The 12,946-nt window shown below is 39.6% G+C and overlaps 1 protein-coding gene across 1 annotated transcript; it reads left to right on the top strand.

Annotated features, from left to right (window-relative positions):
* Nucleotides 1–5,256: 5,256 nt before the first annotated feature.
* Nucleotides 5,257–12,424, top strand: KLHL31 (kelch like family member 31). The gene is made up of 3 exons (XM_067565531.1): nt 5,257–5,397; nt 7,727–8,930; nt 11,647–12,424. Exons 2-3 carry the CDS (start codon nt 7,759–7,761, stop codon nt 12,377–12,379), a joined length of 1,905 nt encoding a protein of 634 aa, XP_067421632.1. The 5' UTR covers nt 5,257–5,397; nt 7,727–7,758; the 3' UTR covers nt 12,380–12,424.
* The last annotated feature ends 522 nt before the right edge of the window (nt 12,425–12,946 follow it).

Genomic DNA, 12,946 nt, shown 5'->3' with positions numbered 1-12,946 from the left:
GTTCCCCTTTAGTGAAAAGGGGATAATGTTTCCCTACTTCACAGGAGTGTAGTAAGGATAAAAATCCATTAGGAACTATGGTGATGAGGGCCATATAAGTAACTAAATAGAGAGAAGGGATGTGGTAGTCAATTATTTTTGTAATATTTTTATCATCATGAAATTTGCTACAGTGTCTCCCTATGACAGCATTTCAGGTTTTCTCTACACAGCAAGACTCCTCCAGGAGAGGATGCTAGAAAGGACAAGTCCAGATATGTCATGAAAAATATTATTATTATTCTATAGCAAACACAAGAGCTTCCCAAAAGATTTGAAAAGACATGATCCCTACCTGGACGACCTTACATCATTAAACATGACACAAGAAGTGAAGGAGTGTTCAGATGACACACAGTAGGGTAAGGGATGAGGAGGATGAATGCAAGTTGCCGCAATACAGTAATACAACTATTCATTTTAGGCATATGCCCTTCTTGGTGGTTCTGTTAAGCATTTGTTTAATATCTTTTTTAATTTTTATATAACAGCCCAGATCCCATCCAACATAAAGATTCCTCCCTGTCTAGTAGGATCCTCAGATGGCATAGAGTTGTTGTAGTGCATCCTACTGTCTGTCATGGCTTGGAGGGGACCTGGGGAAGGGATGAGGCTGGAAGTCCCTTATGCCCCAGTGATCCCCATCTGCTGAAGGCCATTGACAGTCACTGTTTATAAGGCTGCAGCCTGGTGGATGGACAACCCAGGAATAGTTGGGCACAAAAAGCACCTTTGCACCTCTCACCCATCCCACTCCTTCAAGTGCTGCTCAACCACAGCTGAGGATCTGATCCACTCAACAAGTTTGACTCGCTTATCGTGGGCATCATGGAATAAGAAAATTTTCAGACAAGAGTAGTGACTTGGCATACTGACAGAAATGTGTACCCCTATATGAGTCTATGAATGATGAAAAGTAAATGCTTTGCTTTATTTTACCTATTTTTCTTAAATAATTTATGTTGTTTAACAAGCAGCTGTAATTAGGGTCGGTCTTTTGAATTGTGTGTGAGAGAGAAAACTGTACCTTGTGCCAAAATGTCTTGGGAAGCCTCTGTCCTTAGGGTGGGAAGAGTAAAATGGTGAAGTCAACCAACACGTCAGTGCTAAAGTCACAGAAATGGATGAGGAGTTTCTCCCATCAGAGGTGCTACAGATGATGGACTGGAACCAATGGTGGCTTTGGAAGCCCTCTGCATTTACTGATACTAGGGTACAACAACCTGTTGTTATAAGTTGTCTGGCATTTTTGTTACTTCCCCATGTCTGATAACACAGTGACAGGACAGAGGGTTAAATCCTGACTCCATCCTATCTGTGGTACCTGTATGGCCCCCATCACTGTCATATGTGAACACCTCCCAATCTCTACTATATTTAGCTTCACAACACTCCTGTAAAGTAGACAATTTCCACTTTACAAATGGGGAACTGAGGCACAGAGAGATTTAAGATTGCCCATGATCACACAGGAAGACTTTGGTGGAGCAAGGACTTGAACTGAGACCTTCTGAGTCCTAAATTAGCACTCTGACTATTGGCCAGCTTGCCTCTGGATGGGAGTGTTGTCACTGAGGTCAATGGGACCAAGCTTTTGCCCTAAATCTGTGCAGCTCAGTGACTCGCTCACAAAAAGTGTTTACATTCATGGTATGCAGTGGATTTTTAAAAAGTCAATTTAGTTATAATAAAAATTGCTATACTTATATAGCATCTTTCATGCTTTAAAGAAATATTAGGAAGTGGATTAAAATGAATGTATCAAATCTACATTAGAAAAGGGATTGTTAGGTAGGCAAAATGGAATTACCATTACATTTGAATTGTCTGGCATATTGGGGTCAATGCCCCTACTTTTGCAAATGTACCATGGAATCTTTTTATGATGACAACTTGTCACAGCATTGGTTTTGCACACTGCACATCTTATCCAGAAGATGGCAGCTCTAGCAACGCAGCATGTCTTAGCACTATGACAGGAGTTTGGTTCAGTATGAACTCAGGGGAAAGAGCACCATATACTGTATGGCCAATACCACATCCTGGAGTACTAGTATTTTGCTTGCATGTATCTCATCTTGGAGGGGTTGGGACTGTAGTCGGGCTATCGCTGGTGAGAGCTGATGGACCTCAGGAGACTGAAATTATCTTTTTATCTAAGATACAGAAGTAAGATCGATAGTGGCATTGCCTGCACCACCACCTCGTCAACAGGATCAACCCTACTCTGTAGATACCTCTTGCAGAAGTGAAAGGAGTCTCTATCCATTCAGTATTGGAAAAATGTCAACTAGTGCCAATTGTGATGGAGATTTGTTTGTTTGTTTCTGAGATGTGGACAGCTGTCCAGTAGGAACTGAGCTCAGTTTACACAGGTCAAGTGACCCGTGTAAACTGAGCTCAGTTCCTACTGGACAGCTGTAAACATCTCAGAAACAACTACCGGCTTGAGGGATTGTGACCATGGTTGCTGAAGGGGCTATACTGAGAATGCTTAATCAGGGCAAACTGCAAAGAATAGGGCAAAAGATCCCCAAAACTGGTGGTTTATTCTGTAATCAGATTTCATCAAGCCAGTAATCAAACAGCTTCTATAATACCTTACTGGTGATCAAGAAACCAAAATACAAGTGTCTTTAAGCAATCCTGCCTTTGGCTCCCACCCAGACAGCCAAGTCTATATAGTGAGAGTTGCTTAAAATCTTACTCACCATATATGAAGTTCTACCAATCCCAAGAGATGGGACACATTACCCACCAGGTCAATGAATATTTCAGATCTTATGCAAATATATGCTTACAGCCAATTTTTATTAACTAAATCTCAGATTTATTAAAAAGAAAAGAAAGAGAGTTACTGTGGTTAACAGATCATTATATGTACAGATATATATAAAGTTCCTAGGTCAGTTTCATAACAGAGATGGTGAGGCTACTGATTTGTAAAAGTCCTTTTAGAATTAGTTCAATAGGTTATAGTCCAATAGACAGTCCATATGCAGAGTTTGTTCAAATTCTTCCATGAAAATTTGCAGGGATAATCCAGCATAGACTTGAAGACCTCAGTCATGCAACTTAGACTTTCTCTGACAAAGTTTAAGCAGATCTGCGATACTAAAGATCAGGCCCAAAAGATCCTTTATAGCTGAAGTCCAGCGGATAAGTCTCTTGGCAGCTCATGATCACACAAGCGTCCCTTGGATGAAGAATAGGTAATGTACATTGTTGCTCTGAAGTAAATCTCTATTTCCTAGGCATACACGGATAACTAGTTGCATTCATTAGCATAAGGAAATTAACCATTCAACATTAACCATTAACATTTAGATGGAACTTGTGGTGTACTAATATCATTGTCTTTATTTCTCTTTGAAGTTCATAGGTAATTTACTACAAACTTCAAAGAGAAATAAAGACAATGATATTAGTACATCACAAGTTCCATCTAAATGTTAATATCCCTTCTTGAACTCTGAATCAATAGCATATAGTAATGAAATATTATAAGCAGGAAAAGAAGTTTAGCATCTACAAGCTAATTAGATCACATTGTTAAACTTCTAACAAGATATAGGGCTGATCTACACTGCAGAGTTTTGTCAACAAAAGTCATCTAAACAGTGGAGGAATATACATTAAAATACCCCTCCCACCAATGTAATTCCCCCGCTATGCTGATATCATAAAACCACCTCAGCGAGAGGTATAGGGCTTATGTTGTAGTTAGGGTGATGCAGGGTCAGCATAGAAACTGCATACCTTAGATTGGCTGTTGTCTGTCACCTGCTCCCAGCTGGGGTCAGGGCAAGAAGCCGGGTGCCTGGACCCCAATGAGGGAAGAAGCCCTGAGTGGCTTCCCCTGCTCCCAGCTAGGAGCTGGGGGCAAGAAGCCCAGGCACATGGAGGGGAGAAGCCCCAGGCAGCTTCTCCCGCTCCCAGCTGACAGCCGAGGCAAAAAGCCCAGGTGTCTAGACCCTGTGAAGAGGAGAAGCCTCATGAAATTCACAAGGCTGCCTAGCTCCTGGTGGGGGAGAATGAGAAGCCGGGGCAGCTGGACCCCATTCCCCAGGGGCAAGAAGCCCCAAGCGGTTTCCCCCAGCTCCTGGCAGCTGGTTTCCCCCAGCTCACAGGGAGGGAGGGCAGCCCACTGGGAGCCCAGGAGCCTGTCGCACAGCCAGGCTCCCAGCAGGGACTGCTAGCAGAGCTGAGAGACCAGGCTCTCAGCTTCCCACACTGCCTGTCTTAGGTCAGTGGAAGTGCTCCTGGTGAGGATGCGCCCCACTGACCCAAGGAGGGTAATGTGGGTGTCAGATACCGCAGTAATTAATGTGGTGGCAGTAAATCGACCTAACATAGGTAAACTTATCTTGGTAGTGTAGACAAGGCCATAAGTACACAGACAAATACAATTAGTATCGACTTCTCTAACAACACAAGCCAACATAACAAGAGCAGGAGTCTATTTAACATGGCTTTGCTAATTACCTATAAGGAATGGCCCTGTTTACCATTTCAGTTCTTTTCTAATACATCCTTAAGGATTGCTTTCAGTTCAAGCAGCCTGCTGGTTGCTTATCCCTGGCTGGCTCAGCGTCACAGGGACATAGTCCACCATCAGGCTTGAAAAGCAATCCTCATGTTCTGAGTAAAACTCCACGGCAGAATCCTGTTTGAACCATTAATCTATGAAAGGCTCATTAGTATCCCTTTACTTGTCCCCCTGAGACATCCAGTGCCCCTTGTCTTGTGGGGAGAAGGTCATTTGCATTTCTCTGGAATGGCAATGCAGTTAACACGTTGTGGGAGTTCGCAGCCGAATAAGATATGTGGCCTGCATTTACTTAAACTCATAGTGACAGAAAGAGACATACACTGTGGATGTGGAGAGAAGAGGTCTGAATCAGACTGTATTTTTGCCATCTGGGATAAATAATACAGTAATCATAAACAATTTCTCCCTGAGAGGTTGACATTAGGCTGCCTAGGAGGAGAATGCCCTTTCCTGGAGATTGCCCCATATTTCCCTTGCACATCTATGTTTATATCTAGGCAACAAGTTTGTTTCCTTAATTTTTAAAAGTCAGGCAAGCAAAGGAAACCTAACCTCCCTTGATGGCAGAGAGAGACAGAGAAGGAGGAGGGGTCACTTTAAAGGGCCCCAGAGCACAGACACCAGCCTCTTTTATTCACTGTGACAGCAAAGGGTCACACTAGCAACTGCAATTGCTGGAACTTGTCAGGTGGCCTCTGATCTCTCTCTCTCTTTCTCATTCTCTCTCTCTTCTCATTCTTCCTAGGAAGGGACATTTCTACTGACACCTGGTTTTTCAGCTGTAGGGCAGCGCATTGCTGAGGAAGGTAAGGTTGCTCCTGCTGCTGCACTTGCTGGTCATTTTCATCGTGTTTCTACAACAGTTTTTTCTGTATCTGGCACATTTCAGCATTGTCTTTGGACCTGGAATGTCCTTAGACATGAATTATTCCTCAGCTCAAATCAACATGACCTCTTCTATCTATGGAAAGGCAAAAGGCTGATGAAACCCAAATCAACTGAGGATTGCAAAACTTAAAAATAAAATTAGGATGTTTTTATGGTGTATTGGTTGATCTGTTTCTTTGCTTTTGCATTTCCTGTAATTTAACTCATTGACTGCTTATCAAAACAAACTAGCTCATTAAATTTTTGTTGATAGAAAAACACACGGTAAGGAAAACTTTGGAGAATTATTTTTATAACAAACAACATTTCGAATTACTGAATCTAAAAATAATTCTTAATTGTTTTCATGATTAAATGGGGCATGCATTAAAGTTTATAAAGCTTGTGTCTCTGAAAATATTTAAAGCCACACTTTTGCTTTCCAAGATAATATTTTCTAGCCATCTATAAAGCTTGTGAATAGAATATGTAAACACATCCAAAGTTTGGTCTCCTTTTCAGTCTGTAACAATGAAATATATATTGCACTTTCTGTAGTTTAAATAGGTTGCAAATAGTCATTTGAAACAATAAAGTGTGTCCAAAGTGGCAAATACACCTTAAATTGAACCTGTCTTAAAATGGCAAGCTGCTGTGTGAGTGTTACTATTCCTAGAACTGACTCTGATGGGTTTCAACAGATGCAGCTCTTGGAATGCAGCCAGGGAGGAGGGGAGCAGCTGGAATCTCAGCTCATTCTGGCATGCACCGACACTGACGTTTTCAGCACACATGGGCCTCTCTCGCACTGCACACAGCCATCACCCAGTGGAAAAAAAAAAAAAAAAAAGTGCCCGATTCTTACAGCGGAACTAACCATTCCTTTCTATAATTAAAATGCTGACTTATTATACACTGCATGCTTTAGAGAAATTGGATGCATAGAGATTTTAGAAGGAAATATTACTGAAGATGAGGCTTACTTATTAAAAAGTCTAGTAAATGATGCCTTTGCTTATTTTATCATTTGCACAGCATTCCTCCATGTTCTGTCCTTCTCTAGGAGGTTAGGATCAGAATTTGAGGAAATTGTGTCAGACTGCAAGGAAATAGTGTATCTGAGGTATAATGCTGTATTTCATTAGTGTCAGTGATTCCTTGCATTGATGCATTATTATTGACCAGGACCTTTCTTTAAAGTGAATTTGTTTATATTTTGTAAATGAAATAACTCCACTGAAGGAGACAAAGTGCCTTCTCCCATTGCATTCAACAATTGGCCATTGGCCACTGACTTCAGTGGGAGCAAGAATTTGTCCATAGTTCATATGCATATTTAAACAATTCATCTAATGTTATATAAAATGAGGATTCTTTTCACACACAGAAATGGCTTCTGAAAGCTAATACCTGTTGCTAAGTTTGTATCAATTTGCACAAATTCTATTACAAAACAAAGTGAGGCTTTTTTCAGAAATACCCTCAATAATTGATGCTGAAATGTGGGCACTTAATTTCAAATTATGGACAGTATGATGTAAATACGGGAAAGCTTGGAAAGTAAATTACATGTAGACGTATGTAGAAGTATACTGTGAATATGACATGGGAAATAGTATACCACAAGCCTAATAAATCTAGAGTCCCAATCCTGGAAGCACTCAGGCTCAGATCCTGAGACTAAAAATACACAAAACCATGCCTAAATTGCACTTTTTCCCTATATGTTTCATACACTTTATTTGTGAAAAACTTTTCCCATTTTTAAGTTTTGTGTGTCAGATTCTGAACTGATTTATCCCACTGTAAATTGGGAATAGCTCTTCTTAAAGCAAGCACAGAATCAGATCCTATGCCTTTATTGTGTTTTTGTCTAAAAAAGTTACAAGTCTGGGTCCTGAGAGACTTTAAAATATTATTCTTTTTTTAAAAGTTTATCCTTAGCCAAACTTATTTTACTTTCTTGGGGAAACGTGATTTTTGTGATCTTGTTATAAACAAGAGTTAATTTGGTTGCATTCTTGATATATAACTATATTTCCAAAAGAATCACATTCAGTATTTATTATTAGCAACCACACCCCAATGCAGTCCAATAAAACACACTTTTTTAAAGGCTTCAGTCAGTAGTAAAGTATGTTACTTTGTGTTCAGTTCTTATGGTGGTTCCATTTATTGATAAAGTTTAAACCTTGTTGGGTCATTACTCAGATGTTAAATACTTGTAACTGAAATGTAACTCTAAACTTTACCATTGTATTTTTTTAGCAAGCTTTTGGCTGTGATATTCCATTGCAGTCATGGCGCCTAAAAAGAAGAATGTCAAAAAGAACAAAGGAGATATCAATGAGATGACTATAATTGTGGAGGATGGCCCCCTAAATAAACTAAATGGCTTGAATGGCTTCTTAGATGTAGGGAATGGTTTCAGCTGCATCTCAAGTGAAGTATCTGATTCTTCTTATAGCCCAAATCTCTTGGAAGGGCTAAGTAGAATGAGGCAAGAAAATTTTCTTTGTGACTTGATTATTGGTACCAAAACCAAATCCTTCAATGTTCATAAGGTGCTTATGGCTTCATGCAGCGACTACTTTCATAACATCTTAAAGAAAGATCCATCTACTCAAAGAGTGGATCTCAATGATGTATCCCCATTGGGGCTAGCCACTGTCATCACCTATGCTTACACTGGAAAGCTAACTCTCTCACTATATACAATAGGTAGTATCATTTCCACTGCAGTCTATCTTCAGATTCACACCCTTGTAAAGATGTGCTCTGATTTTTTGATGCAAGAAATCAGTGTTGAGAATTGTATGTATATTGCCAATATTGCAGAGACATATGGACTAAAAAATACCAAAGAAGCCACACAGAGATTTATTAGAGACAACTTCATTGAGTTTTCAGAAACAGATCAGTTCTTAAAACTTACTTTTGATCAGATCAATGAACTCCTTGCAGATGACGACTTGCAGTTGCCTTCTGAAATTGTTGCATTCCAGATTGCAATAAAATGGCTGGAATTTGACCAAAAAAGAACAAAGTATGCTGCAGACCTCTTGGGCAACATTCGTTTTGGTACCATCTCCGCTCAAGACCTGGTCAATTATATTCAAACTGTACCAAGAATGATGCAAGACACAGACTGCCATAGACTTCTAGTGGATGCCATGAATTACCACTTGCTTCCATATAATCAGAATACACTGCAGTCTAGGAGAACAAGGATTCGTGGGGGTTTCAGAGTCCTAGTTACTGTTGGGGGACGCCCAGCATTAACAGAAAAGTCCCTTAGCAGAGACATCTTATACAGAGATCCTGAAAATGGATGGAAGAAGCTTACTGAAATGCCTGCTAAAAGTTTTAATCAGTGTGTGACTGTGATGGATGGATTTCTCTATGTGGCTGGTGGTGAAGACCAGAATGATGCCAGGAACCAGGCCAAGCATGCTGTCAGCAATTTCTGCAGGTAAATGATTATTTATAAGGGAAGGAGAGGCAGATTCCGAATTGTGCAGGAACAAATCCAAGCTTGAGTGCAAAACATAGCAAAACCAAATAAGATTTTTAGCAGGGAAGAAAAAGGATGCTATTAGATATTTAAAATTTTACCTATTACAAATGTACAACTAAAGTCATGCAAAATTTCGATGCATAATCACAAATGTACAAAGAAAAACAACTCCAAATCAGAAAATCTACCTCAAGCCAAAATTAAATGAATAATGGCTATATAAATATTATGACGCCATAAACGGTCTGAAAATGGGAAAACTCATAGATCTCAGTGTATATCTATCTAATAATAATATATAAGTTTAAATTGTGTGCCTCTCTTTGAGCAGCTCCAAGCTCCCTAGGCTACCCAGCCCACACAGCTGTTACTCTGCTGCTGTTGAGTACAGCCCCCAGCAGAAGAGCCCAAATAACCCCTCCTAGGCTACGGCTACCCGCCGTCAGATTGATTTCTCTGGATCGATTGAGCGGTCAGTGCAGACCCGCTCAGTCGATCCAGAAATCGACATACTAAGACCAGCTACAAAAGTAGCGTAGCGCTGCATTGACGGCGTTCCCATTGGCGCAGTGCAGATGGCGCGCAGAAGAGAAGCTCAGCAGTCAACGGGAGTTATGCAAGTTTTTTGCGTACTTTGCATAACTCCCGTCGACTGCCGCTGAATCTCACAAGTAAGTGTAGACAGGGCCCTAGAAGGGTTGGTGAGTCTACAGGGAGAATTAATGCAACACTTTCTCTGTTGTTTCATTGATTGTTTTAGTCATTTATGCCAATTTGCTAGACCAGAATGTTACATAAAGGAGATGGTTCCCCAGCTCCTCCCTCTTATTTCAGGCCCTGCCTGACCTTTACAGAGCAGAACTCAGCCCACAGATTTTTTTATGTGGCCTGCATGGTGGAAGTTAAACAGCGAGATAGAATACGACTACATAGTCACTCCTCACAGGACTCAGAGTGACCCAACCTAGGTTCTATTCCTAGCTCTGCCATTGACCTTGAGCAAGTAACTTCCCTTTTCTGCATTTGCACAATTGCTTTCAGAGTTATGGATGAAAAGTGTCAGACAAGAGTTAACTCTTATTATTTATATTTCCCTTGCAAGAGGCTGTTCCCCACTCTTTTTATATGTAAGCTCTGCCCATCTACTGGTCTCTGGACCCTGTGAAGACAGGAACATGTGGTCCTAAAGATTTATCTGCTTCCCCCTTTATCCTTCCAAATAAGTCATAGTTTTCTATTTGTGATCTCCAAATTGGTTGCTGTGGAGATGTTTAATGTTTTGAATAGAGAATGTCACTTCCAGCAGACACTAACTTGTGGGACCAGTTGAGGTGTTAAGAAACAAAGATCCTAGTTTCATGTAAATCTTATTTAAAATGAATAACAATGAAAGGGAAATATCTAAAATATACATATTAATATGCAGAATCAATAATAAATTGAAAGTTTTTCAGAGATTTTTCATAATGTGAAAGCAGCCTTCAGAAGCTGAAGCTTTTCCACTGTTGTGGAAAATAAGTACAACAGTATGAGTATAAAACAGATTATCAGCCTTTGCTTTGAAATACCTTGCTTTTTCTCATCTGCATAGTGAGCTTAAGATCACATGCACCCTCTGTCTCTCTGTGTCTGTGAATGTGGAATGACTACTGATATCCACAGGATTTGCATTTTGGATCAAAGGCAGCATATGACCTTCAGTGTTACTTGGTTTTTAATGTATTCGTCAGATCCTTGATCATTTATTAAACACCTGTATGCATCTTTGATATAATGCACTGTAAAAACTTTTTTATATACATGACCCGATCCTGCAAATTCTTATTGATACTAACAGTCCCAGTGAATTTAATGAAACTTTCTCTGAAAAAGGATTTTTTGCATTAATAAGTCGTTGTCAGGTTGGCCCTAAATACTTAAAATGCATATTTTTACTGACATAAATGTACAGTTTAAAATGTTTGTGCAGGGCTTGGAAGATAGAATTTATATGGCAATTTGTAAGTATTTCTTAATTACTACTACCAAAAGGCCCAATACTGCTCACATTGGAGTGGTTCGCACGATTCCTATTGACTTCACTGGCAGCAATACTGGGCCATAAAAGAGCATATTACCAGGTACAGTACTGCATATATCATATGAGAACAAATTTAATAAATATGATTATGTAATTATTATAAAGGACCCAATATGTCACTTTTTAAAAACCAGTCATATAAAATCTTGAGATGCACATTACAAGACACATTTGAAGTAAACAAAATTGTAGAAAAAAAAGGAAAATTTTATCTAAAATATAGATACTGTACAGTCACAGTAGTCACTTTCCAAGATTCTTAGGAGATTAACTTCATAAAAAAATCAAATTACTAAAAGTAATTAGATCAAATTATGTGCTCAGTACATGCCAGATTTTAATGACAAAACTATTTTTGAAATGACAAAGATACATTTCTTAAAGAATTAAACCTATTTTTAAATTGGAATTTAACAAAACCTCCAACTTTCAGTTCAAGTGAATTGCAATAGCCAAACAATAAAAATTAAACACAATGATTTAGAAGCCCCACAATTTTAAAAGTATAGAGTGGCAGATGTGTAGGCCTTCCCATAGAAATATTTGAGTATTTCGATTGCATCAGTTATCCTCTTTTTTTAATGCTTGCAGATATGATCCTCGTTTCAACACATGGATTCACCTGGCCAATATGAATCAGAAGCGCACCCATTTTAGCCTGAATGTATTCAATGGCCTCCTTTTTGCAGTGGGTGGTCGCAACTCTGAAGGGTGTCTATCCTCAGTTGAATGCTATGTGCCTGCAGTTAACCAGTGGCAAATGAAGGCAGCACTGGAGGTGGCAAGGTGCTGCCATGCCAGTGCAGTCATAGATGGTAGGATTCTGGTCACAGGAGGTTACATAAATAGTGCTTACTCCCGGTCTGTGTGTATGTATGACCCCACCAATGATAGCTGGCAGGATAAATCCACCCTTAGCACTCCAAGAGGTTGGCACTGTGCTGTTTCCCTTGGGGAGAGGGTCTACATCATGGGTGGGTCCCAACTGGGAGGTCGGGGTGAAAGGGTTGATGTCCTCCCCGTTGAGTGCTACAATCCTTATGCTGGCCAATGGAGTTATGCTGCTCCCCTGCCAACTGGAGTGAGCACTGCAGGTGCTTCAGTTCTTAATGGGAAAATTTACTTGGTGGGTGGCTGGAATGAAATAGAAAAGAAATATAAGAAGTGCATTCAGAGCTATAATCCAGATCTTAATGAATGGACTGAGGAAGATGAGTTGCCTGAAGCCACAGTAGGAGTATCTTGTTGTACCATTGCCATGCCCAATAACAAAACAAGAGAATCCAGGGCTAGCTCCGTATCTTCTGTGCCAGTTAGTATTTAAACGTACTTAGGTTTAAGCAAGAATAAATAAAACACTATTTACTTACACAGCTGGGTAGTTAATCTTTTAAGTAGCCTTCTGTGCTTATGTGGGGGGAGGGAGGGAAGTTGCCACTGTAAAAATTTTAATTTTATGAAACTGGCCAATTTTCATGATTTTTAAAATACATGGTGTGAAACATCTTTAAGATACAGTGAATTTACTTAGTGGGAATAGAGCATTTTGCCATAGATAGAACAGGGACTCAGTCCTATCCCTAGTTTTGCCACTGACCTGCTGGGTTACTTTTGGCAAATCACTTAACTTCTCTGTTCCTTAGGTTTTTTTCATCTGTAAAATGGGGATAATAATCAATTAATGTTTTTAAAGTGCTTTAAGACTTTGGGATAAAAGCACTAGGGAAGAGCCAAGGATTATTATTAATAAATCTCCATATATTAGTAATATGCCATGGCATCATAAACTTGGTCAGTTTTGTTCTATTTTATACATTTTATATATAGCAAAAGTTATTTAACAAGAATTTATTGCACATATCAAGTATGAAGTATATGTTTTTTCCTTTCT

The sequence above is a fragment of the Emydura macquarii genome, unplaced genomic scaffold, assembly GCF_026122565.2.
Source record: "Emydura macquarii macquarii isolate MOO-44397 ecotype Brisbane River unplaced genomic scaffold, CSIRO-AGI_Emac_v2 contig_2680, whole genome shotgun sequence".
NCBI classification, from domain to species: Eukaryota; Metazoa; Chordata; order Testudines; family Chelidae; genus Emydura; species Emydura macquarii.
Note: the sequence above shows the minus strand (reverse complement) of the source record. Positions and strands in the feature narration are given on the sequence as shown.